Source organism: Mytilus trossulus, chromosome 1 (genome assembly GCF_036588685.1).
Source record: "Mytilus trossulus isolate FHL-02 chromosome 1, PNRI_Mtr1.1.1.hap1, whole genome shotgun sequence".
Taxonomy (NCBI): domain Eukaryota; kingdom Metazoa; phylum Mollusca; class Bivalvia; order Mytilida; family Mytilidae; genus Mytilus; species Mytilus trossulus.
In genome coordinates, this window is record NC_086373.1 from 81,259,147 (window position 1) to 81,286,904 (window position 27,758).

Below are 27,758 nucleotides of genomic sequence, written 5' to 3' on the forward strand. Positions count from 1 at the left end.
ATACAATTGGCATATACATACTATAACATATAGGCTTATAATCTAAACATGTCAGATAAGTGTTTCTTCTACATAAATCTTACATAAAACAGGAAGATTTTAGGCAAAGATTTTGAAGTGGGAAAAAAATCATACATATATGTTAAATACGAATCGATTCTGGAAGCAACAAGATTTACCTTATTATAAAAATACTTTGTTTGGTGAGTTTGCCTTATGTCCTGTGACAAATATTACATGTATGATATTTTTAGAATGACATCAAATCATGCAATGCCTGATTTCAAGCAAATATAAACATATATTTTTTTTACTCGAATCTTGATTCCTTATTTAATTTCATGACAACATTGAACAGCATGAATGATGGGGAAGCGGTAAATCTAAGTACGTTTTTCAATAACGAATAGTGTACTATTATTTCGTTTCTGTAATAGTTCAGTCAGCATCCGTATAATCAGCTGCCCAGGTAAAATTAGAAATACTTTTTGACGAACTTCTCCTTCTGAGTGATGATGTAGGTAATGTACCCTGGTTTAATGGCACCCCTGTAGCCCAGGGAAGGGCTTGATCTATTCCTGCTTGTATCAAACTATCATACGCTTCATCTCTGTATACAATGGCACCAAATGTAAACACCTACAAACAGATAAAACTAAATGTATAATGATATCTTGCCACAAAAATATTGAGGGGTATGGTAAGACAACATTGTGTATGTACAAAATGTAATGAACAAATGCAAGTTTGTTTAGCCCTGTTACCTTTATGCTCTTTAAAACATTTGTATATTTGGCTTTTAAAACTTGTGAAATATACTCTAAAGAAGATGAAAGTGTTGGACCAATTCAAAAAGTGCTTACTCGTTGCAAGTCATTACTGTCAAGCAGCAGACCAAATATGAAGTACGATGTAATTTGCGGTAGTACTGGAGAAATGTGTGAGAAAAATATGACGTTCATTCAACATATCAAAAAGTTCAAAGTCACTTTGCTATTCTCAGTAAAGATGGATAGTTCTATTAATGGTCATTTATGATTTATTGTATAAGACCTTTTTTCTAAATACATAAACAATGATACTGACAAGTAATATTTAAAATCACAATCAAGCAATTGAGTTACCATCAACAAACCATTTGATCAAAAAATATTTTTAGTATAAACAGTATAACCTTGACATATATCCTATGGACCCGAAAAATAAAAAATCACCCAATTTGAGTAATTTATCCCCTTCTTGTGATCGACTTTCCCACTTGTGAGGGCCTGAACTCTTTGTACGGCAAAAACATGTCTCTGAGTGGAGAAAGCAAATCAGCTAAAAGATGAATTGTAGCAAAAAAGGCAAATGTTGGCACTGCTTAACACGTCGTCCATTATAAATTTCATGCACCAGCACTTGTGTGACTCAGACCTAACAATTACATTCTCTAATGTGCTCTAAGATTGACAGATATTCTGAAGTTCATGCATATTTTACAAACTTATTCACTAGTATTACTTTCAATTTAAAATTAGAAATCATTAATGTGATCAGTGATTACTCTAACTGGCATCCAGTCAAAACAGATAAACGCATCTGCACTTAAATTTGAAGTTTAATGTTTTATTAAAACTATGTAAAAAAATCTTTATTGCATCAGATATTTTTGAAGAAAAAAGATCAAGACTAGTGTACAACAGCCAAATAAAACATGTGCAAGTGATACTATCACATTTGTATATTTCATTAGCCTGATATTATAATCATCCAACAGTTTGATATATTGGTTATCTTTGACAATATTAGAAGGAAACTTTTCAAAAACTGACATATTTAATTATGTTTAAAGTTATGAATGGTTGGTAAAAGGGTAATTGTTATTCTTATTATGAGCAGAATGATAAATTGTAACATCTCATTCAAGTGTTGAAGAGTAAGCTTTTTTTTTTGTCAGTAAAGATGTATTATTAATGTATCCCGAATAACGTCTGCTACAACAGATAACAATTTAGTATTTTGGAAATATTAAAATGATTATCTTAAATTATAATGCAGTTATTTGACATATAATAGCAAAAATCACAGTCAGTGATGACCACATATCATTACTGGTAGGGATATTTCATATTTTAAACAGTCGGAAAATGCAACACAGCATTATGGGTAGGGATATATTATATATCAGTGGTGTAGCTTACATGTATGCTCAGATGCTCAAGCATCCACATTATTTTTACAAAAAAATAATATATATATATATAATTGCATGCGTTCTCAGCAGTAAGAAAAAAATGTATTAGTATCTGAACGTATTTAACAAGGATGGGAATATGAGAAAAGCATCCAATAATTTTCGAAGCAGTATACGTGGTCTTTCCTTTAGGATCATTTAGTTTATGGATAAATCAGATCACAGATTAGGATGATAGTTATGCAGACCTGCGGACATATTTGGTCTTAAATTTTATTAATATCTTAAGAGAAATAAAAACTTCAGGCTAAATGCATTGCTTTTCCGTCATAATTTATGTGTCAAAGGTATCATTTGGTTAAAACTGAGACTACTATAACATAGTAGTAGTCTCAGGTTAAAAATACTCAATCAGGACTTATTAACGCAAGTGTCAAAGACATTGCTGATGATGTAAGTATCACAAAAAAATATGGCAAGTGAAGAATTGTAATTGTACACATGACAAGGCTAACAAGTCCGGACGGACGGAGGCCCGATATTTCCATGTCCCGTGCAATGCGTTATGAAAAGTCATCAAAAATCCCATTGGGAAGCTCCAATTCCAAGAAAAAGGAGCCACGTCGGATCCTTTATTCCGAAGTTGCCTATACATAAGGTCCGATTTTTAGATTTCAAATATATGATTGGATGTGAAACTTTTACATCAAATATTATTGTATTGAATGATGGCAGTTTCGAGAAAACAATATAAAATTTTGTTACAAACATATATATTGGTGAGTAGTAGTCTGAAATTAAACAAAAATCTAACCAGTGTCGGATTGTAGGGACGTACACATGCATAAAGGGAAAATGTCCAAAACAAATATCATTATCTGCATAAAATGGTTTCAAGAATTTCGCATCCACATCATTTAAACCCTCGCTATGCCAATAAAATTTTAAACACACAGTGATAGCCACACAGCATTACTGGTAGAGATATCTCATATTTAACATAGACCACATAGGATTACTGGGAATGATATCTGATATTTTACACAATCAGTTATGGCAACAGAGCATTACTGGGAGGGATATCTGATATTTTAAACAGACAGTGATGGCCACATACCATTACTGTTAGGGATATCTAATATTTAACAGAGACAGTGATGGCCACATAGCATTACTGGTAGGGATAACTAATATTTTATACGCACAGTGATGGCCACACCGCATTACTGGTAGGCATATCTCATATTTCACACAGACAGTGATGGCAACATAGCAAGATATCCCTACCAGTAATGTTGGATCCCATAAAAAATCCCATTGGGAAGCTCAAAATCCAAGAAAAAGGAGTCACGTCGGATCCTATATTCCGAAATTCCATATACACATGTACATATGGTCCGTTTTTTAGATTTAAAATATAAGATTAGATGTGAAACTTTTACATCAATTATTATTGTATTGAATGATGGCAGTTTTGAGAAAATAATAAAATTCTGTTACAAACATATATATTGGTTGGTAGTCTGAAATTAAACAAAAATCTAACCAGTGTCGGATTGTAGGGCGTACACATGCATAAAGGGAAAATGTCCAAAACAAATATCATTATCTGCATAAAATGGTCCCAAAAATTTCGCATCCAATTCAGTTAAACCCTCGCTATGCCAACAAAATTTTATACACACAGCCATAGCCACACAGCATTACTGGTAAGATATCTCATATTTGACATAGACCACATAGCATTTCTGGGAAGGATATCGTATATTTTACACAATCAGTTATGGCAACAGAGCATTACTGGGAAGGATATCTAATATTTCACACAGACAGTGATGGCCGCATACCATTACTGTTAGGGATATCTTATATTTAACAGAGACAGTGATGGCAACGTAGAAATACTATTAGGGATATCCTATATTCAATAGAGGCAGTGATGGCCACATAACATTACTGGTAGGGATATCTTATATTTTACACATACAATGATGGCCATATAGCATTACTGGTAGGAATATTTAATAATTAACAGAGACTGTGATGGCAACAAAACATTACTGGTAGGGATATCTTATATTTAACAGAGACAGTGATTGCCACACATTATTACTGGTAGGGATATCTTATATTTAACAGAGACAGTGATTGCCACATAGCATTACTGGTAGGGATATCTTATAAGTTTACACATACAGTAATGACCACACATTATTACTGGTAGGGATATCTTATATTTTACACATACAATGATGGCCATATAGCATTACTGCTAGGGATATCTTATATTTTACACATACAATGATGGCCATATAGCATTACTGGTAGGGATATCGTATATTTAACAGAGACAGTGATGGTCACATATTATAACTGGTAGGGATATCTGATATTTAACTCAGACAATGTTGAGCACACATCTTTCCTGGTAGAGATATCTTATATTGTACATAGTGATAGCCACACAGCATTACTGGTAGGGATATCTTGTAATTTATACACACAGTGATGGCCACACAGCATTACTGGTGGGAATATCTTATATTTTATAGACACAGTGATTGCCACACAGCATAACTGGTAGGGATATCTCATATTTTACACAGACAGTGATGGCCACATATCATTACTGGTAGGGATATCTTATATTTTACAGACAGTGATTGCCACATAGCATTACTGGTAGGGATATCTTATACTTTACACAGACAGCGATGACAACATAACATTATGATCAGATGTAGATATGTTTGGTATCATGTAAGTCTAAATGATCAGAATAAATTAGAATGCTTGCTTGCTGCACAAACTAATGTTTGGTCATGTTCCTCACGTAATTCAGATTTCCTGTTTTGAATTATACTTTAGATCAAGTATAAATTTACAGTATTCTAAGATGAAAACAATATGCCATGGATGCTAAAATATTTCACCCCTGATCATCAGTAAATGTTTTTTAGCACTCATAATTTCAACCACCCCTTATGGTTATTAAAAACTAAAGGCTCTCAAGAGCCTGTATCGCTCACGTGACTCTACTTGGGTTTTTAAAATCATATAAAACAAGATAAAATTTGGCTACAAAGTTACAAAACTTGTTCAGCACCTCATAAGGAACAATCATGCTGTAAGATTTGAAATATTCAAATTTTAAATATAAGTTTATTATTTATTAAATGTTTAACTAACATATTCATTTATTCTTGTAAGAATAAGAAACACAGTTTTACTATTTATTTATGAAAGCGCTAATGTAACGTTGCGCTCTTTTGAACAACACATTTTCCCGTTTCTGTTTTATGACGTTACGCCTTTGACGTGCGCTTCGTCGTCTAGACTTTATTTTGATAACATACGGATGCACATTATTTTATTAGACAGATCAAAGTTGGTAAGAAACTTTTTATGTATACTATCTTTTTATTATATCAAAACTTATTTAAAGAGAGAAAACATTGTGTACTATTTATTAGAAATATGCGTAACTTTTAATTATTATTTTAAACGTAATAACTTACGAGAGAAATTATGATACATGAATGAAATGGTTTTATTGTTTGTTTAGTTTAATATGAATACTTAAACATGTACATCTTATTATAATTTATGTATTTTATTTATGTGAAATTATTCTTTACTTGTAGAGAATCGATTGTTAGCGACCATATGATTTTTATAAAAGAATAAAAGATAGATACATGGTTAACTCGCATACTCATCTCTTCGCCCTAAGTTAAACTTTATGTGATTCGTACAATTCTCAACTCTGGAGAGGAGGAAATTCTAAAATTGTGCCGAATTTTGACTATTTGTTAAAAAGAAAATGGCTACCGATAGACGGAAAGAAGACTGTCTGGACTTCAGTGATGTAAAACGGACTCGTAGTACGAATTTAGCGCAGCTTACTAAATTGTACAAAGAATTGGAGAAGAATTTAATTTCATATGAGAACGTGGAACATGCAAAACAATTATATTCAAAGTTATGTGAAAGGTTTGAACAATTTAAGTTAGCACACTTACAGTGTTTAGATTTGTGTACACAATCAGAAGTTATAGAAAATTTGGAAGTGAACTATGAACGTTGTCATGAGAACTTTGTAGAATTCCGGGATAGATTTTCTCAGTATATCGCGAGTGAAAAATCGCATGAAGAGGAAATACCCGAAGAAAGTGATACAGTTTCAATTGATAGCAGTTTGAGTTCACGATCTTCAGTTTCATCACAATCTAGATTTCGCAGTGCCAAAGCTAAGCGGCTAATCGCAGAACTTAAACTCAGGAAATTATCAGAACAGCATGAACTAGAGCGTGCACAAATAGAAATTAAATTTAGACAACAGGTATTTAATCAACTATCCGAGATGGAAGAGGCCAATATCGAAGAATCAGTGTGGCAAGAAGCAGTGGAAGAAGACACAGATAATACCAGTGGAATCGTGAACATTCGGAACATTTCGCAAACAGTCTCGCAAACATTACAGAGCTCTGTTCCTGCGAGTGAAAAGTGTATTAATATGAACTCTCTTTCCGGACAAACTGCAGCAACTGATAAACCAAAGATGAACATTAATAACAGTACACAGGGAATCAGTGCTCAGTCTGGATTTTCGGATGTAAGTGTTTCCAGCATAGATTCAGCTTTTCAACGCCTAGCATCTACACTTCACGAAGGGTTTAATTTGCCAAAACCAGAATTATTAACTTTTAATGGAACTCCGTTAGACTATAGTAAGTTTATAAGGAACTTTGAGACAAACATTGAAGGTAGAATAAGTGATAATAGTTTGAGACTGAGTTATTTAATTCAGTACTGTAGAGGTGAAGCCAAGTGTTGTATAGAAGATTGTGTATTATTAGATTCTGATGAGGGTTACAAACGTGCTAGGGCAATATTGTACTCCCGATACGGTAGGCCACATGTAATTGCTAGATCATTTATTGAAAAATTAGTGTACGGCGCTCAGATTAAAGCGTCAGATATTGAAGGTTTATCTAAATTGGCATTAGAAATGCAAAAATGTGAAATCACATTGTCTGAGTTAGGTTTTAATTCAGATATTGATAATTCTGAAAATTTAAGGTGTATTGTTAAACGCTTTCCAATGCATATGAGAACAAGATGGGTCGACATTGCTCATTCAATTAGTGAGTCTGGTAGAGAACCCCGTTTTTCTGACTTAGCTAAATTTGTAGACGAAAAATCACGCATTGCTAGTTCTATGTATGGTTACGATCTTTGTAGAGAAAACAATCAGAACAAGACTGATAATAGGGTTTTTACAAGTAAACATCATAATAATGATACAGTTAATAGTAAGATTACTACGTTAAGTACTCAAAGTTTAGATAACACAGCTAATTATGAGCAAACATGTAAATGTTGTACAGGTACATGTGTAGATTTGACATCTTGTAGCAAATTCAAGTCAATGAGTTTAGATGATAGGTATAAATTAGTACGCATGTTAAAATTGTGTTATAATTGTTTAAAAGGGAAGCATTTTGCTAACAATTGTAGAAAATCAAAAGCATGCACTGTATCTGACTGTAATGTTAAGCATAATATTTTATTGCATGGTTGGTCTCAGCCCGGTTTTGATCATGCAGCTACTCAGCCGTCAGTAAATTGCGCAGCTACTAAAGGTTCGATGATTAAGAACTGTTTAGGAATTGTTCCTGTCCTCGTTAAGGGTCAGAACGGCAACTCTTGCAAAACATTTGCCTTGCTAGATGACGGAGCAGATAAAACTTTATGTGATGAACGATTACTTCAGAAATTAAATATAGTTAGCAAGCCGGTCACTTTCGAGATGTCTACTGTTAACTCTTCTGGTTGTACAATTCACGGTCAAGAAGTTGACTTACAAGTAAAAGCTATTGACGGAAATGATAAGGTGTCGTTAAAAAAGGTGTGGTCAGTAAAGAAGCTTCCAATTTCAGCTCGATCTGCCGCAGAAAATGTAGATATAAGAAAATTGTCGTATTTAGCCGATATACAGATACCCTCTTCTGATTTAACCGAGGTCATGTTGTTAATAGGTACAGATTCACCTAACGCTCACATTCCGCTAGAAGTAAGGTCCGGTAACGAAAACCAACCATATGCAATTCGCTCACGCCTCGGATGGGCTATTCGTGGTCCTATTGAAGATATGCGTGCGTCAAATGTTATAAATGATGATAGAGCACGAGAAGACAAGAATTGTTTTTCTACAGATGATACAGAGGCTATGAAAATGACGGAGTCAGTCTTGTATCACCCAGCAAGACGGATGCCAAGCCCAACACATCGTTCATCCAAGTCCATGTCCAACAGAAGGAACAGGAGCAGGTCAGCATTCGCCTCCCCGGGAAAGGCAGCAAAACGTGCTCGTTCCAAGAACCCAAGAAGGGGAAAGAAAAGGGCAAGGTCTCCATCCAAAAAAGCAAGAAAGGAGGAAACAAAAGGAGGTCCAGGGGAAAAAAAGCCGCAGCAAAGAAGCAAATGGCTGAGGGAACAACAAGATGTTGAAATAGACGATATTGTTTTAGTTGCTGATGATATACAGAGAGGATAACGGGTAGAATAGTCGAGATCACAAGGAGCCGTCATGGTCATATCCGTAGCTGTGTGGTCAAAACTAGTCAGTCACAAATTTTAAGACCTATAAATAAACTATGCGTACTCGAGTGTTCTAAATAGAACTATTTTTTATTGGTGACAAAATTGTATTATATTTTTCTAACTGTATTAAGAAATTATTTGGTAATTTCATTGTGGGGAGTGTAAGATTTGAAATATTCAAATTTTAAATATAAGTTTATTATTTATTAAATGTTTAACTAACATATTCATTTATTCTTGTAAGAATAAGAAACACAGTTTTACTATTTATTTATGAAAGCGCTAATGTAACGTTGCGCTCTTTTGAACAACACATTTTCCCGTTTCTGTTTTATGACGTTACGCCTTTGACGTGCGCTTCGTCGTCTAGACTTTATTTTGATAACATACGGATGCACATTATTTTATTAGACAGATCAAAGTTGGTAAGAAACTTTTTATGTATACTATCTTTTTATTATATCAAAACTTATTTAAAGAGAGAAAACATTGTGTACTATTTATTAGAAATATGCGTAACTTTTAATTATTATTTTAAACGTAATAACTTACGAGAGAAATTATGATACATGAATGAAATGGTTTTATTGTTTGTTTAGTTTAATATGAATACTTAAACATGTACATCTTATTATAATTTATGTATTTTATTTATGTGAAATTATTCTTTACTTGTAGAGAATCGATTGTTAGCGACCATATGATTTTTATAAAAGAATAAAAGATAGATACATGGTTAACTCGCATACTCATCTCTTCGCCCTAAGTTAAACTTTATGTGATTCGTACACATGCTATGTTGGGTTTCATTCCATTCAGTGGTTCTCTAAGAAAAGACTTTTGTATGCATTTCCCATAGGGTCCTATGATAAACTAAACCTCCTGCTGGCAGCCATCTTGGATGATGGATCGGATACAAAGTAACAACACCTGATCAGTATCTCATAAGAAACATATATGCTATATTTGATTTCATTCCATTCAGTGGTTCTCTAAAAGTAGAAACTTGAATGTATTTCCCATAGGGTCCTATGTTAAACTAAGTCTCCCCACTGGTGGCCATCTTGGATGTTTGACTGGCGACAAAGTAACAACACTTGGTCAGCATCTCATTAGGAACATTCATGCTATGTTTTCTTATATTCCATTCAGTGGTTCACTAAAAGAAGTCATTTGTATGTATTTCCTATAGGGTTCTATGTTAAACTAAGTGCACTGCTGGCGGCCATCTTGCATGATGGATCAGCTACAAAGTAACAACACTTGGTCAGCACCTCATAAGGAACATTCATGCCATGTTTGGTTTCATTCCATTTAGTGGTTCTCTAGAAGAAGAGTAAAATGTAAACGACGACGACGGACAACAAGTGATGAGAAAATAGATAAACATTTCATGTTTGTGCATGACATTTTACATAATAAACTTTTTGGCATACAGGTGAAAGTTTTTTGAAGGAAATGAATATCTGTCTTAACAGATGTAAGTGGTGTCATTTTAGAAGAATAGATGAATTGCCATTGTTGAGAAAAAGGCAAAGGAAAGGAAAGAGAGACTGACAGATCTAGACTCAACCTTTTGTATTTCATAATATTGAAATAACTTTTCTGACATATTGCATTGCAAATGATGTTAGATTTACATAATTGTATTACAATTTGGTTTTGTTTTATACAAGATGTTCTTAAAGATTAAAACAAAACATTGAGATGTTTTATTTCATGTCTATTAAGTCACTGCTAATCTATTCATTACATAACTTTATCAAAACTTGTTGACCATTAATGTTGATAGTGTTCTGCCATGATTGTCATATAAAAAAGAAGATGTGGTATGATTGCCATGAGACAACTATCCACAAAAGACCAAAATGACACAAACATTAACAACTATAGGTCACCGTAAAGCCTTCAACAATGAGCAAAGCCCACACCGCATAGTCAGCTATAAAAGGCCCTGATAAGACAATGTAAAACAATTCAAACGAGAAAATTAACGGCCTTATTTATGTAAATAATGAACAAAAAACAAACAAGTGAAACTGCGAGCTACTGCTCACTGATGATACCACCGCCGCAATTGGATAATATTACGTAATAGTGTAAAAATATGCAAGTGTTCAGTAAACAGGAAGTTGTCGAGTGATGAATCTGAAAACGCATCACACGGTATAGCTGACTTATATTAATCCTGAAACCAAATTTCATAAATACTTGTATTGTAGTTCCTGAGAAAAATGTGACGAAAATTTTCAACTTGGCTATCATGTGTAAAATCATACAAGTGTTCGGTAAACAGGAAGTTGTCAAGTGATCAATCTGAAAACGCATCACACAATATAGCTGACTTATATAAACTCTAAACCAAATTTCAGAAATCCTTGTATTGTAGTTCCTGAGAAAAATGTGACTAAAAGTTTCAACTTGGCTATCATGTGTAAAATCATACAAGTGTTCGGTAAACAGGAAGTTGTCAAGTGATCAATCTGAAAAAACATCACAGGGTATAGCTGACTTAGATAAACCCTAAACCAAATTTCAGAAATCCTTGTATTGTAGTTCCTGAGAATAATGTGACGAAAAATATTCATGGGATGGACGGACTGACGGAAGGACAGACAGAGGTAAAACAGTATACCCCCCCCCCTTTTTTTAAAGCAGGGGTATAATAAATAACAGATAAACAAACGACTACTTAATATAATTACAAATAACAAACCTATTGTTGCCTGGATACTTTTACTCATTAAAACAAGACATAGTATTACTTATTACCTATAAGATACATATCATAGCTACATTTTTATAGTACCTTTCGATAATATGTTGACATATTTTGATTCATTTGTTTTAGTAATTCCATAGAAGAAAGATTTTTCTATGCCTTTATTACCAATGTTATTTCAACTGAACGGGCAGAGCCTCCTATATTTTAATATGCATAAGGACAGTCTATTTGAAGATATGTGTGATAAGGATGATTACCTATAATTACTACTGAATTCTAATCGCCTATCAGTGTCATCAAAAACATATACAAAAAAAAACTGAGTGTATAATAAACAACAAATAATTGGACACTTCATTGATGAGCTAATCCCAATACTCCTGTCTACAAATGGACTGGTCCTAGATAAGCAAACTTCTTAAACCCCGCCCAGCCAAGTGAAATAAATCAAGTATTACAATAGGAAATAACTAAACATCATACTAGTCAGTAGTGGTCGATCATGTTTACAGGTTATATATGCACCAAATTTACAATTTTCATTTTGCTAACAAGGAACCTTCAATGAATATTCATAATGGCCAAAATTTCTTTAAATTTAAAATGAAACAATTTAAAACCTAAAAACTCAAATATTTGGCCTTATTTGTTATCTTCTTGTTTTTTACTACTGAAGTTGATGCTATTTTAAACAGTATTTAATATAATATCATTTAAATTAATATTTTTCTGGGTGTCATACAAAGTTGCATTAATTGATGACATTCAACCTCCCAAACAAACTTTTTTTATCTATTGAGTTACACATTGGAATATTAGCATCAATATTGTTTTATGATGAGGCAGACACAAGGGCAGATAAATTATCAGACATTGAGTATTGTTGTGTGTGTAATACATTTATCATCTTATCATATCAGATTTTTGTCTATCTGATGAGTTAAGCCTTTTTCAACTGATTTTTATAGTTCGTTCTTATGTGGTACTGTTATACCACTGTCCCAGGTTAGGGGAGGGTTGGGATCCAGCTTACATGTTTTACCCCGCCACATTAATTATGTATGTGCCTGTCTCAAGTCAGGAGCCTGTAATTCAGTGGTTGTCGTTTGTTTATGTGTTACATATTTGCTTTTCGTTCATTTTTAAAATAAATAAGGCCGTTAGTTTTCTCTTTTGAATTGTTTTTCATTGTCTTATCGGGGACTTTTATAGCTGACTATATGCGGTATGGGCTTTGCTCATTGTTGAAGGCCGTACGGTGACCTATAATTGTTAATGTTTGTGTCATTTTGGTCTTTTGTGGATAGTGGATAGTTGTCTCATTGGCAATCATACCACATCTTCTTTTTTATATTAATTCTAAAAAAAATTACGGTTGTACATTTGATATAATGCACTTCCCATATTCTACAAACGTGCATGCCTATCATTTAAAGGAGTTTGACTGTATGTTCATTCTCATATGCCAATTTCAAAAGCTGTAATTTGTCTTTCAATATCCTTATAAAGATATGATCTAATGTATTACTAAGTATCATGTCGTGGTTGTCGTTTGTTTATGTGTTACATATTTGTTTTTCGTTAATTTTTTTACATAAATAAGGTCGTTAGTTTTCTCGTTTTTTTACATTGTCTTATCGGGGCCTTTTATAGCTGACTTTTCGATATGGGCTTTGCTCATTGTTGAAGGCCGTACGGTTACCTATATTTGTTAATGTTTGTGTCATTTTGGTCTTTTGTGGATAGTTGTCTCATTGGCAATAATATCACATCTTCTTTTTTATATATTGAATAAAACAACATCAAGTACAGTGTTTATCAAAAGATAACAAAATAAGGCCATAGTTATTATATTTTTAGTTTTACGAAATTTTTTGACAAAACCAATGGGAAGGAGGACGAAAAAAAAAAAAAAAAAAAAAATGCTGCTGCTGATTTTTTTTTTAATATCAACCGTCAATATCAAAAAAAATTTTTTTTTATTTCAAAATGAGATTTTCTACTAGTGTAACAACTAATTTTTTTTCTTGACAAGGTTTGAATTGAAAATCAATGTGCAACAACTTACTAAATCACTAAGAGCATAAATTTAGATTCTTTCATGCAGTTATGAACTAAAATTTATTTTTTTTTGCATGAAAAACACTGGGTCTGAGGAGAAAAAAAAAATAAAAATCAACATTTTTAATTTTATTTTTTTTTTCTATTTGGCAAAAATTAGGGTAGGAGGGTTCGTAAAACTAAAAATAAAAAAACTACGGCCTTAACATATAAAAAATATTAAAAAATAAACATGTGAAAGCCTAGCAGTCCAGAGTCAAGTCAACGAGTCAAGTTGACGAGTCCAGTCCAATCAAGATATTAAACTTTGCCACAAAAACAAGATTTTACCATTTCTCACGGTAGGTACATTTTCAGATGAACTTTTAATTATTAAGATTCTACATCAGATATGCACCTTATAAAATATGGCATATGATACATTTATCAAATACCAGATATTTTTTCAGTTTACCTACCTTGCCACCAACTAATTTTATTTCTATTGACATTCCACTTCCTTGTAATATTGCATATGGTTTGGCCTTAATAATAAAAGGATAATATGTAAGATTATGTTGAATTACATTGACAATTTGTAATAGTACTGATTGATTTAATGCTAACTATTAAAAGTTATGAGACAGTTTAACCAATACAATAATCAAAAATTGTTTTTTTCAAATTCACCACAAAAAAGTAAATGCTGCTGATTATGAATCAAACTTAAATATTTGAATTGATGACAGAAAATAAAACAAAAGAAAAACAATGCTGAGTTTTGTCATTTTTAAGTTATTTTAGTATAACAAGTACAAATCAATAAAATATTAAACTTACTTTTGACATTTCTGTTATATCTGCTAATGGTACAACAATATTTTTCTTTGATGGTGTCTTTGTCCTTTCAAAGCACAGGAAACTAAAAAAAAAATCATACATTTTATTTGTCAGAATATTTTGGAAGCAACCAAAAATGCATTATTATCCAAATCTTTCATATACTGGTAAATTGTCTCATTAAAAAATTTTCCTACAGGGATTTTGAGATGTATCAGAGTTAAACAAATTGACAAAGTTGTTTCAGTACTAAGAGTTGATGCCAGACAATGTTCAAAGGAAGGCAGACCACAAATATAAACAGGTACAAGTTTTTATAACATGTTTCTTTAAACAAGCTGGACTTTAAAACTAAAAATATCTCAAAATTGAATAGTACGATGAACCAATATGTCATAAGAGATATCAATAAACCAATGTTTTAAGTAATGAAGCTATAATTTTTAATTAAAAACAGTTTACATCAACATACCTCCTTGTAAGATATAACTTTCCATTTTTTAATCCTGATAAAACTGACTTTTCTTTGTTAACAAGAGAACATCTCTTCCCACCCTGCCATCCTACAATAGTATAGGAGTCTTCATTGTATGCATTTTAATCACTTCTGACAACAATTGCCTACTTACAAATTACTCCATGATGGTTTGCATATATGGTTATCTTGTAGCAAAATCCGGATTCATTTTTCCATTGGTTGACAAATATAAACTTTTTTTACTAAAGTTAGTTGATAGTTAGTTGATAGGAGATATGTTGAACAGAATACCTGTTATAAATCTTCATCAACAATTAGTTCTTTGCATTGTCATTCCCTATTTCAGTCATTATTTTAAAATTTTATCCACTCAGAGAAAGAAACCTACCTGATACTGGACATTCTGAATTCGGTAAAGAAAATAACTGACAAAATTCTGCATCTGTATCTTTGATTTTCTTTGTTTTTGATGATGTTTCAGCAGCTGACTCTTCTGATGTTGTCTCTGTGTCTGACAATATGAACTGTAACATAAAGTTGCAATGCATTTATTGTGAGTTCATAAATCAAGAGGCTCTCAAGCATGAATCAATCAATGGTAATTTTTTGCTTGAATCTTTCATCAATGATTATTTTTGTATATCAATATATATTAACGAGTGGCTAAATGTTCCTTGTATCAGTCATATTTTCTTAAAAATTTGTAAGGGTTCCGCGGAACCCAGTGTCTCGCCTCCTTTTGCTGTAAATCACAGGCTCAACAAAAATAAGGAAAAAAATCAATAAAAATATTCCTCTTGATACTATCTTTTGATTGTAAGAAGCTTCTGTCCAAGTTTGGTAAAAATCTAGGATAGTTAATGAATCTAATAAATGTTTTGAAAACTTTAACTGCAGACTGTATGAAGTATTAACTGGAAGAAAATCTAAGTCCATTTAAAAGTAAAATACAGAAAAAATGGAGTTATCTTTTTACAAAATTTACTTCTGGATACTATCTTATGATCATAAATAAGCTTCTGTCCAAGTTTGGTACAAACCAAGGATAGTTTAAGAAAGTTATTAAAATTCTAAAAACTTTAACCACAGAGTGAATGTAATGTTTTCCCACAGAAAAACTAAGTCCATTTAAAAGTAAATAAAGAAAAAATGGATTTTTTTTTTTTTTAAATTTACTTCTGGATGCTATCTTATGATCATAAACAAGCTTCTGTCCAAGTTTTGTAACAAACCAAGGATAGTTTAAGAAAGTTATTAAAATTCTAAAAACTTTAACCACAGAGTGAATATTTGTGGACGCCGCCGACGACGACACCGACGACGACGGAAAGTAGGATTGCTTAGTCTCGCTTTTTCGACTAAAGTCGAAGGCTCGACAAAAAGCAAATAAATGCTTTTTACCCCTATGTTTCATTTACGCCATTGACATTGTGGCTCAAGTTCTTGACGTACAAGGAAATAAAATTGGTATTAGATACGTGACTACTGTAGGGTATTCTCTGAAGGTCTGAAGGGACTTTATTTACTGTGTTGACATACCTTATTTATTTCTGACTTAACCATTTTTTGTTCACATTCTACTGTTGTAGGAAGCTGTTGCCAGGTTTTGTATGTGGAATCGTACCTTCTTTTCAATCGTGGATATCGATTATAAAAGTAGTTGATAATAAACATTTTTATTCCTAAAAATATACCTAAAACAAAAAGATAAAATAATTAACTGCAACAAAAACATTGTGATACTGTACATGTTACTGACCTTAAGTCAACACACACTGGAATCTAACCAATCACATACAATACATTCTTTGAATTCAAATACTAAAGCATCAATGGCACTAATTGATCACAAAACATTTTTTTCTTAAGATTCAAACATTTGCCCATTGTGTCAAGAAGTGGAATATAAAAATGAAAAATTATCAATATTTTTATGTCCGCCATATAGGATATCACCAAAAGTAAGGGTTTTAAAGAGATTTGTCTTATACATTGTATCCATGAGAAGCACAAAAGAAAGGTTTCTGCCAAATGTAATGATAGTAGCAAGACATTAAAACACATTTCAATTACCCTCCCTAAAAATAAACTTATTCTAGTACTATATCCGCCATATTTGATTTTACCGGAAGTAGGGTTTTTGAAGACATCTCATCTATATCATATATCCAAAAGTAGTATATAACAAAGGTTGGTACCAAATATTATGTTAGTAGCATGATAATAACACTTTTTCACATACTAGCCTTTGATAAATGGCTGATTTAAGTATGATGTCAGCCATTTTGAATTTTACCGGAAGTGAGACATTTTTTTCAAATGCCTCCCTATCTGAAATAAAAGAGTAATAGTCGAGGAAGGTCTATGTCAAATTTCATGCCTGTAGCAGGATTTGCACAATTTTTCACAAAGCCGCCGTACTACATCTAGAAAGAGCCTTCACTTGAATATTTATGGTAATCTTATGGTAATGGTAAACAAAGTTCAAATATTTTCACTTAAAAGATATTGGCTAAATATCAATTTCATTGCATCTGGTGTTTAGGGCAATTATGATTAATTTAGTTTAAACATATTTATTTATAGTGGATTGGGAAACAAGTTTTGCAACTTATATTAATCCCTTTCCACTTTGCGAATGATTAATTTGATTATCGCAACCAAATACTTACCCATTATATAACTGTAGTGTTCCATGGATGCAGTAAACGACATAATAAAACAGATAAATAACATCATAAATAACTTTCTGGTCACTGGCGTCTTCCAAGTTAGTAAACTAGAAAACATCATTAAAATCATTTTCTAAGTTTATTCGTCATTCATTATGCAAGTTAATGGTAATTATATTATAAGCCTAATATTACAATCAGTCATGATGTGGATGTCCAAAGTCACATCAATTTTCCATATTTTGTTTTGTAAAAAGTAACATATATGTAAGGTTTATTCCTACTTGGCTTTTTTTTAATTCTTAAAAACATTAAGTACAAACACCTTTATGGTAATTAAATGTTTTACAAAAAAAGAACTAAGTTACATCACAACATAGAAAAACACATGATAAAATATCAATTGGAAGGCTTAACTCAATCAAAAAACGTAAATTAACACACTATGAACGAATAAATTTAATCTGCTTATAAATGCACTTAAACTCATGATCCAACTTCTTATGTTTCTAATTTAATCTTCTTATTACCTTTGTATTTTCTCCAAACCATCTGCAGCAGCCCCTAGTCCATTCTGAAATCAAATTCACACTACCAATATTTGCTGACCAAGGATTTAGCATATAATGTGGAAAAAAATAATTCAGGAATATCAGTTTTAAAACAATCAAAATCAAACTAAAGATGTTTACTCATCTACCAAAAAAATATGAGGTATCATTTTTATAAGTTAGTTCACATTTTTAACTAAATGTCCCTACTAATTTTTTAATTCAAGTGACTACACTTTATTCTGAGTGTTTCAAAATCTGAACAAACTACCAAAGGATACAGTTCCACCAAGGCAAGCACACCAGAACTAACACATAGTGCTCTCTCATTGGTATACCATGATTCCTTTCATGTACATATTGGATTAAGAGGACAAGGGCAAAATTTCAGGATTAATGTCTGTTGGAGGCAAGTATATAAAATGTCAGGACTTAGCAAAGTAAATCAAAGGACTATAAGCTATAAAAAAAAAAAAAACCATCAAAAGTAAAGAATGACCATAGCATGGGTTGCAATTGACATTTAAAATTGACCTTTTGACAGTACAGATAAGATCAGATAATGATCCTACAAATCATATGGTTTTTAACTTTATATCAAATACCTGAACTTTTCTTGCCACTTGTATCACCAGGCTAAATTTATCTGTTATTCCAGAACTGCTATCTTCTTTAGGCTAAAAATAGTACATGTGTTTTACAGTTTGTCCTACACTATTACTTATCTACTGTATAATAACAAAATCATATTTTCTTTTTAAGATAATGTCACTTTTTTTATTGACACATGAATAGATTTCTGTATTCAATGATGAAAAAAACAAACATTATAGGTTAGAAAATATCTATCATAAAAGTAAAAGAAGCTAAAATTAATTTTAAGAAAGTTTGAAACATAGTTAGTAGATATAGGAAGATGTGGTGTGAGTGCCAATGAGACAACTCTCCATCCAAACAACAAATCAAAAATTAAACCATTATAGGTTAAAGTACGGCCTTCAACACGGAGCCTTGGCTCACACCGAACAACAAGCTATAAAGGGCCCCAAAATAACTAGTGTAAAACCATTCAAACGGGAATAGGCATGAATTTCTTTTTGTAAGAGGAACACTGAAATATAAACCTGCTTAGCCTTAATAAGTCATAAATAACATTGCTTTGTGTGTATCCTTATCTTGTTTATTAGGTTAGTTTCTTGAAAATTAGCCTAGTAAGCTCTCTTTTAAAATATGAACCAGATAAATGAGTTTTTTTTATTTAATTTAAGAATGTTTAAAATGGTGGAAAAGATTCAACAAAAAGAAGAAAAATCAATATGTATTCATTTCAAGTTAAGCATGCAAATCTTCTACTCATTTGGTGTATAGTTGTCTTTTAATATTGAAAATCAAAACACTTCTTCATTTTTCAGAGACACACTTTCTAATAATTATCTGTCAAAATAGTGAAACAATGTTTCCCTTAATGGCACATACTGTTTCAGTCATTAAAAAAAATGGAAAAGACAGAAACTGTTCAGTTTCTAATACTGGAATAATGAGTAAAACATTATTTTCTTCAAAATATGAAAAATATATATAACCAAGTCACTGACTCCTGAACTTCATAGTTTATTTATTTAAATTTGTAAGTAAATGGTCCATTTTACACAACAATTCAGGAAAGAAAATTTCATTCAATTATAAACCTATTTAAATTTTATGTATCAAACTACAGCACTGATGCAATAAATGAACTTTACTATAATCCAATATATGACTTAAACAGTATTTCTACTAAGCTGTACCTTTTGTTCTTCTAGTGCCTGGAAAAAATTGAACTTGATTTGGAATCCCCTAAAAATATAATGCAAAAAATATTGTTCAGCAGAATCTCTTATTCAATGTATAATATCTGAATATACATAAATACACATTTGTTACAGGTAGAATTTATAAAAACATTTCCCATTTGTTTGCATGTTCTACGTATAATATAACTTAGTTTATTTGTGGTTGACAAGCAGGACAAGGATAAACCAGTAATAAAAGTGTATAAGACACAGCTCTATATTTGTAGATAGATGGTATGGAACTTTAACAAAATATCAACTATTTTTAGGATAATCTTAAAACATATCCTTCTAAATTTAGCCTTTTAATTTGAAGTTTATTTCAAGAGGAGAAAAGTTCTACAAATGTACCATTTTTTTTTTTTTTACACATATTCAAAAATTAAATAATAACCACATAAAAGTACTTACAAATGATTTAAATAACTAACCATCATTCTCACAACCAAACAAAACAATATCACAGATACAAAACAACCATGCCATATGGCAATCAAATAAATCTGAAATCAAAATAAACATTGTGTACAATTTGGAAATTAGCATAGCGTACTGTCGGTTCATTATCACTGGACTAGTATATATTTGTTTAGGGGCCAGCTAAAGGACGCCTCCGGGTGCAGGAATTTCTCGTTACATTGAAGACCTGTTGGTGACCTTCTGCTGTTGTTTTTTATTTGGTCGGGTTGTTGTCTCTTTGATGAAATTTCTTATGTTGAAAGTTGCTATCTCTTGTGGTAAAGTGTTTATGATAAAAGTTCAAGCTGGTTAAATCAGTATAATTCAAGCCCAATGAACAAGTGAAACTGTGATCGAGCTACTGCTCACTGATGATAACCCCGCCCAAATACTTAACAATTAACAGCGTCACACAGTAGAGAAGACATATATATTATAAGTTATATGGTTCACTACTGACCCCATACAGATCCATAGAGGGTTAGTAAAATCAATAGGGGGTGAGACCAGAGGCAGAGTCGCCTATGAATTTTATTCACCCTCTATGGATCTGTAGGGGGTCAGTAGTTAACTGTATGACGAATTTATCGGACACTGGACTTTTTCTGCGGTATTTTGTTGAAAAATAAACAATGAAACACAACAACATTTATAATAGATGACGTCGCCATTAACGCGTCATGAACCCCATATGAAACTTATTAACCCCATACGGTCTCATAGGGGGTCACCACGTGACGGCGTTTAACCAATTACAACGTGATAATTCATCTGTGGTCCGATAAATATATATAATAAAATGTGGCTAAAATTTTCAACATGGATGTCATGTGTAAAATGATGCAATTGTTTGTTAAACAGGAAGTTGTTGAATGTTGAATCTGAAAAGACATCACAAAGTATAGCTGACAGTTTAGTTCTTGACAAAGATGCGACAAAAAATATTCATAGGACGGACAGACGGACTGAATGATGGATGGACAGACAGACAGAGGAAAAACAGTATACCCCACTTTTTAAAGCCAGGGTATAATTATTTCTTAAATAGAAGGAGGAATTCTGTTATACAAACCATGAACATTAGTAAAGTATAAGATGGAGTCTTCCAAGCTAGTAGCTGCTGTATTCCTTTGATTGTATCTATATAAGGTTTTAAATCAGAACCTACAATGAGGATAGTGTACTGAATAAATGAAAGCATAATTTTAAAAAACGTAATCAATATTTATGAATTATACAGTTAAAAAAAAATTCCTTTGTATTTTAATTCGTTAAACATGAACATTTTTTTAAATCCCACAAACAGCACATAGTTATAGACATTTTGTACACAGCATATTGTATCAAATATAAAAAATATTTAAGCCAACTTACTAAATCTGTTGATATTAGCTTTTAATCTACAATGGAAAAAAATGGCAACCTATACAACATACATAACTCATAGATTTCAGTAATTTAAAGATTAAGCAATATAAATGTATGATATTGATCAGGTACTCTCAACAGGAATACACTGGGAGAAAAAAAGAAAATTTAAACCTTTGATTCACACAGTGTTTTTGTGTATTTACTTGATAAGTCTATTCTTTATTGATATACAAGATATCATAATTGGTAAACTACAAAATTCATAATTTGGTATAATTAAAAGTGTAAAATTTAAATATTCTTTTAATCAAAGATTAAAGGACTGACTGGATAGATAATACCCTTGTCAGTTAATTGACAGTTGAACCACAAGTTAAATTAATGATACTGATTTTCCTTGTACAAAAAAATCGCTTTTTATTAGCAGAACAGACATTTTTTTCACAGAATTTGTGTATGAATAAACACTAAGTTTACTCAAGATAAGCTACAATAACTTTATCAACTTTAAAACAATTGTCAAGTCTGTGATTAGAAATTTTGAAATTAAACTGTTTTAACAAAATAGATATTGGAGATGATAATAAGCACTGGTAAATAACTATCTAAACCTAACTGTTTAACAGTGAGAGGTTCTCCATCTTCATTCTCATTCTGTTCTTCAGGTTCCTCTGTAAAATCATCCATAAAGTTATATACAGAATTCACTATTCTCCTCCACAATAAGTCAAACTTTTTATTTCTTCTAACTCTTTTCTTTGTTGACTTTGGTGGTGGAGAGGATTTCTCAGCTGAAAAGAAAAAAGTCAGAAGACTTTCAGAATAAATTTGATAAACTGAAATGTAGCTGAGACTAATCTCTGGTTCAAAATTTCTCAACTCAATTTGTGTATCTATACTACTAAAGGAAGAGAACGATTTCATTGAGATGCAACCATCTGAAACCATACAAAATCGGACATATTTGTGATATATGTTGTAAAGATGTAGTGTTTTGTACTTTCTAAATTTGAAGACTGTTATCAATCTGTGTCTTACCCGTATCTGCTTTCGCTGCGAAATTTAAAAACTCTTTGTTTCAACATTTGCTCAATTGTACTAAAATTTCACGGGCAACTTCTAGTTGAGTTTTAAATAAATGTGCACCCCATTTAAAAAAGCTCTGACTTATAATATTGTTCTCTACTGACTAACTGCATTCGATACCCCCCCCCCTTTTTTATCGTACTTTTGTTCATTACTAACCTGAACTACTGGATTTGATAGATACATCGACCCATCCCTGAGCACTATCAAAGCTCTGAATATGTTTGATATCATCTTTCTCATGTTTTCTGCAATTACAAAAAATATATTCATATTAAAATGCAGGTATTTTCACATTTATTTTTAAGTGAAAGTCAAGTTTCATAATTGATCAGCTGTTAACATGGTAAAGATGGCCTTATACATTTAAGGATGTTACCTTGTTTTCGACAATTTATCAGATATTCTAAATCCTCTTTTTTTTCATGACAAGTCTTTATAAATTTTGCCCGCTTACGCCTACTTTTCTATATATAATATCATTACATATAGTACATTGTGTTTTTGTATATAGACAGGCACTTGTTTCTGTCAATGTGTGGTCTACTATCTATACCTGTACGAAAAATCACTGATTTACATAGACATACTAGAATGATGGTTTCAAGAGGAGGTCCTGGTAACTAGTTAACTATAGAAAATATTTTTCTCTATAACAGATTTTACTCACTTGAATTTCTCTTCTAACTTTTTGTATCTGTTTCTTTCAATCTCAATCTCTGCTCTTAATCTATCCAATGATTCTTTGTCTTTATAACCATTGAGTTCACTTACTGAATAATAAATCATGGTATTCACAGGGAAGAAAAAAAGACTATAAATATCGACAGTTAACACAGTTATGTTAAGTTATAAAGTACAATGTTTCTTCTTTATTTCATTTTTAAGCTTTCGGTGATATTATGTCATTTAAAAGCCTATGTAGTTTGTTAAAAATTTTAGCAGCTCAAAAAATGTTATATGCAGACATCTATTACTTGCATTGCAGAGAACTTATCAATAAATTTCTCTCCAGATTTTTAATCATTGGTTGGCATAAAATAAATATAAGAAACATTCTGATTCTGAAAAATCTATCTTTTTTTATGTATTGGCAAAATACATCCAAAAAGAATTGATCTAAACAAAAAATAACCAATCTAACACCCAACTTACCAAGGCCTTGATTTTCTATGGTAACTGTAACAAGCTGTTCTTCTAAATGTTTCAGGTGCTCTTCATATACTTCATAGCTGCTAGCATCCATTTTCTGAAAATGTTTATACTGATAACTGTAGTGAAACAATAGAGTAGAATATTAACTAACTTTTACATTATATATACAACAATCTCCAAAACAGAGCTTTTAATTTTTATAACATCTTCCATTTTTTTGTTGATATTTATAAAAATATAAAAGTAACTAGTTACAGAAATAGTCAATTAAAAATGTTCTTCACAAAATTTGTCTGCCAAAAAACATTCCATCACCTAAAGAATGATGTCTGATAGATTTTCTCTGATTTATAAAATCCAAAAGGTAAACACTTTTATCTTTTATTATATGTAAAATTAGTTGTGTCTTACCATTTTGTTGTCCTACAGCATGAACAACCTACTCAGAGCACATCACCTTCATACATATTAAATTGGCAATGGGCCATATGGTATGTTAGACAATAACTTGAATTAGTCAACTATACTTCTTGACCTTGATTGCATACAATGTCACATCCTTTAACATAGCTGTGGAACCGTAGCTCATAGGCCTGATGTTAATATTTTACTATTTGCGACCTATGGTCTGCAAATAGTAAAAAAATAACATAAGGACCTATGAGCTACGGTTACGCAACTACCTTTAACATTATGCTACAACAAGTTCAGCATTTATTTGTGAAAACATTTTACCCTTTTACAGCTGTTTTAGGAAATGACTTTTTATAAGTATGTTGTTGTCAATTTTTATGAGAAATAAGTTTAATGCTTATATGATAAACAGAAAACATTGATCATCTACATGTACATGTCAATGTATATTCAATGACGAACATAAACATGGTTTCCGTAGTGGCCATTCCTGCGAAAGTCAACTTCTAATTACTATGCATGACATCATGAAATTATTTGATGCCAAGAAGCAAATTGATTTAATCATACTGGACTTTAGTAAGGCATTTGACACTGTGCCTCATCGAAAACTCCTACACAAATTAAAGAACTATGGAATTGATGGTAATACAAATGCATGGATTAAATCATTCCTAATGCAACGCCACCAGCGAGTTATCGTCGAAGGGGAATTTTCTTCATCTTGTTCCGTCGACTCAGGGGTGCCCCAAGGAACTATCCTCAGTCCTCTTCTTTTTCTATGTCATATTAATGACTTGCCATTACGTGTAAAATCACAAGTACGTCTGTTTGCTGACGACTGCCTCCTATATAATACCATCGAGACACCACAGGACCAACTTTAAATACAGGAAGACCTAGATTCACTTGAAACTGGGCAAAGGACTGGGGTATGCGTTTTAATGCCAGTAAATGTATGTCATCTCAATTCACCGTAGCAGGTCCGCGCTCACATACAGTTACACACTAAGTAACCACACATTAGAGCAGGTCAATGAAAATCCATACTTAGGTGTAATTATTAGTGACAATTTGAAATGGTCATCACACATAAACAAATTCTGCAACAAAGCCAATTCTACACTTGGGTTCATTAGACGGAACCTTAAACACTGCAACAAACATTTTAAGGAAACTGCCTACATCTCACTAGTTCTATCAGTCTTAGATTACTCAGGCACTGTATGGGACCCATACCTACAAAAAGACATAAATCGCATAGAGAACATACAAAGAAGAGCAGCTAGATTTGTTTTCAAAGACTATAGACGTACTAGTAGTGTCACCTCCATGATGAAGGACCTTGGATGGAAACCTCTTGATGAACGAAGACGAGAACAACGACTGGTACTACTTTATAAAATAGTTAACGACCTGGTAGCCATCCCCACTGAACATCATATCGAATTTAATACTAGACCGTCCAGAACTTCTAACGTCAAACAAATAAAACTTTAAAAAATACTGACATTTATAAACATTCTTTTTTTTCCACAAACTATCATTGATTGGAACTTACTACCAAATGCTACTGTGAACTGTAAAACTGTGGAAAGTTTTAAGGCAGTTATATCGCGCGACTAGATACCTCAGTGGTGCACACACATTTCCTGGATAAGTTTTACTCAGTATTTTGAGAACATTTCCAGTACTCTACAGATACAGATGTACAGTTTGAAAATTCATTGTTTAGATTTTTCAGGTGACCTGCTGATTGGTAATCAAACTTACTTTTCAGAATACTGTCAGACTAGTCCAAATAATTATGACGTCTGGCAAGGCTATTTTAATTTTTTTCTGGGACGCCTTCCTACGACTTTAGGAAGGCGTCCCAGAAAAAAAATAAAATAGCCGTCCCAGACGTCATAATTATTTGGACTACTGTCAGACCAGAGTGCAGAATAAAATAAAATATAAACTTTCTTTTTGTGACTCAAATTCAATAGAAAGGCATTTAGATTGTTAAAATTGGTATTTTCCTTCTTAATAAATACATTGTCAGGAACATGTGATTTTGTTTACAAAATACTGTCGACTGGTACTCTTATAATTTGTTTCTCCTCTGATATCTCAACTAAAATACTGAAATATATTGGTAACCAGATTAGGGTGATCTTAAAAATAGGCGCAATATCGGTTATGAATCCGGAAAATTAACACGTAAAACGTAAAAACACAAAAAAACTGAACTCCGAGGAAAATTCAAAAGGGAAAGTCCAAAATCAAAAGGTAAAATCAAAAGTCCAAACACATCAAACGAATAGATAACAACTGTCATATTTCTGACTTGGTACAGGCATTTTATAATGTAGAAAATGGTGGATTGAACCTGGTTTTACAGCTAGCTAAACCTCTCACTTATATGACAGTTGCATCAAATTCCATTACATTGTCAACGATGCATGAACAAAACAAACATACTCAAAGAGTAAAAATGTCAAAAATAGGGTTACAGAAGTCAATATTGTATTATCATCTTAATCACTATAAAAACAACAAATGTAACGAAGAAGCACAAAAAGGCATACATCAAATTTAACATACTCATTTTGCTTATCTTATACGACTTTATTTATCTATGTAAAGTCTACCCGTAAAGGATGGGAGGTAAACTCGCACACCAATATATAAACGGTAAAGATGTCATATAATAAAACAAGAGTGTACATGCTGAAACGTCTCGCCTTCTTTACTAACCACTGAAATTGTCTTGATATCCCTTATTAGAAAGCTTTACTACAACTTTTACATAAACTTACCATGATCCAAAAAAATGAGGTCAAGGTCATATAAATAAAACGAGAAATACATGTACACCTTACAATCATTCAATGCACTAAATATAGTTGATAGCTTATAGTTTCTAAGAAACAGACTTAACCAAGAAAATGAAACATTGACCAATGTACCATGAAAATGAGGTCGATCAAGGTCAGATGAATAATGCCAAGCAGACATGTACAGCTTAGATATAGTGTTGACCTAATGCTTATAGTTTGAGAAAAACATACCAAAACACAAAAACTTTACACTGAGCAAAATGATGAACCATGAAAAAAGGAGTCAAGTTCAAATAAAACCAGCCAGACTGTCGTATAAAAAGAAAATGTTGTATGATTGCCAATAAGACAACTGTCCACAAGAGACAAAAATGACACAGACATTAACAACTAAAGGTCACCGTACGGCCTTCAACAATGAACAAAGCCATACCGCATAATCAGCTATAAAAGGCCCCGATATGAAAATGTGAAACAATTCAAACGAGAAAACTAACGGCATTATTTGTATAAAAAATTAACGAAAAACAA

The 27,758-nt window shown here is 32.1% G+C and overlaps 2 protein-coding genes across 2 annotated transcripts; one reads left to right on the forward strand and one right to left on the reverse strand.

Moving 5' to 3' along the window:
• Window positions 1-245: 245 nt before the first annotated feature.
• On the reverse strand, window positions 246-26,512 carry LOC134686889 (GRAM domain-containing protein 4-like). Its single transcript, XM_063546727.1, has 19 exons — window positions 26,327-26,512; window positions 26,179-26,187; window positions 23,992-24,085; window positions 23,507-23,609; window positions 22,996-23,084; window positions 22,367-22,541; window positions 21,754-21,779; window positions 21,452-21,543; window positions 20,332-20,423; window positions 19,876-19,924; window positions 18,694-18,765; window positions 18,068-18,111; window positions 17,538-17,644; window positions 16,405-16,559; window positions 15,254-15,389; window positions 14,860-14,950; window positions 14,388-14,469; window positions 14,027-14,092; window positions 246-639 (listed from the first exon to the last, which is right to left on the reverse strand). The coding sequence occupies exons 3-19, from the start codon at window positions 24,080-24,082 to the stop codon at window positions 439-441; spliced, it is 1,671 nt and encodes a 556-aa protein (XP_063402797.1). The 5' UTR covers window positions 24,083-24,085; window positions 26,179-26,187; window positions 26,327-26,512; the 3' UTR covers window positions 246-438.
• LOC134686882 (uncharacterized) lies at window positions 5,407-9,466 on the forward strand. Its single transcript, XM_063546716.1, has 2 exons — window positions 5,407-5,567; window positions 5,821-9,466. Exon 2 carries the CDS (start codon window positions 6,000-6,002, stop codon window positions 8,733-8,735), a length of 2,736 nt encoding a protein of 911 aa, XP_063402786.1. The 5' UTR covers window positions 5,407-5,567; window positions 5,821-5,999; the 3' UTR covers window positions 8,736-9,466.
• Window positions 26,513-27,758: the final 1,246 nt, after the last annotated feature.

Excerpts from the sequence above, each read along its gene's own strand:
- LOC134686882 (XM_063546716.1), top strand. The coding sequence starts at position 6,000 with ATGGCTACCGATAGACGGAAAGAAGACTGTCTGGACTTCAGTGATGTA.
- LOC134686889 (XM_063546727.1), bottom strand. The coding sequence starts at position 24,082 with ATGGATGCTAGCAGCTATGAAGTATATGAAGAGCACCTGAAACATTTA. Across the intron at positions 21,544-21,753 it reads AGCTAATATCAACAGATTTA|GTTCTGATTTAAAACCTTAT; the intron begins GTAAGTTGGCTT and ends TCCTCATTGTAG. Across the intron at positions 18,766-19,875 it reads AGGCACTAGAAGAACAAAAG|CCTAAAGAAGATAGCAGTTC; the intron begins GTACAGCTTAGT and ends TACTATTTTTAG.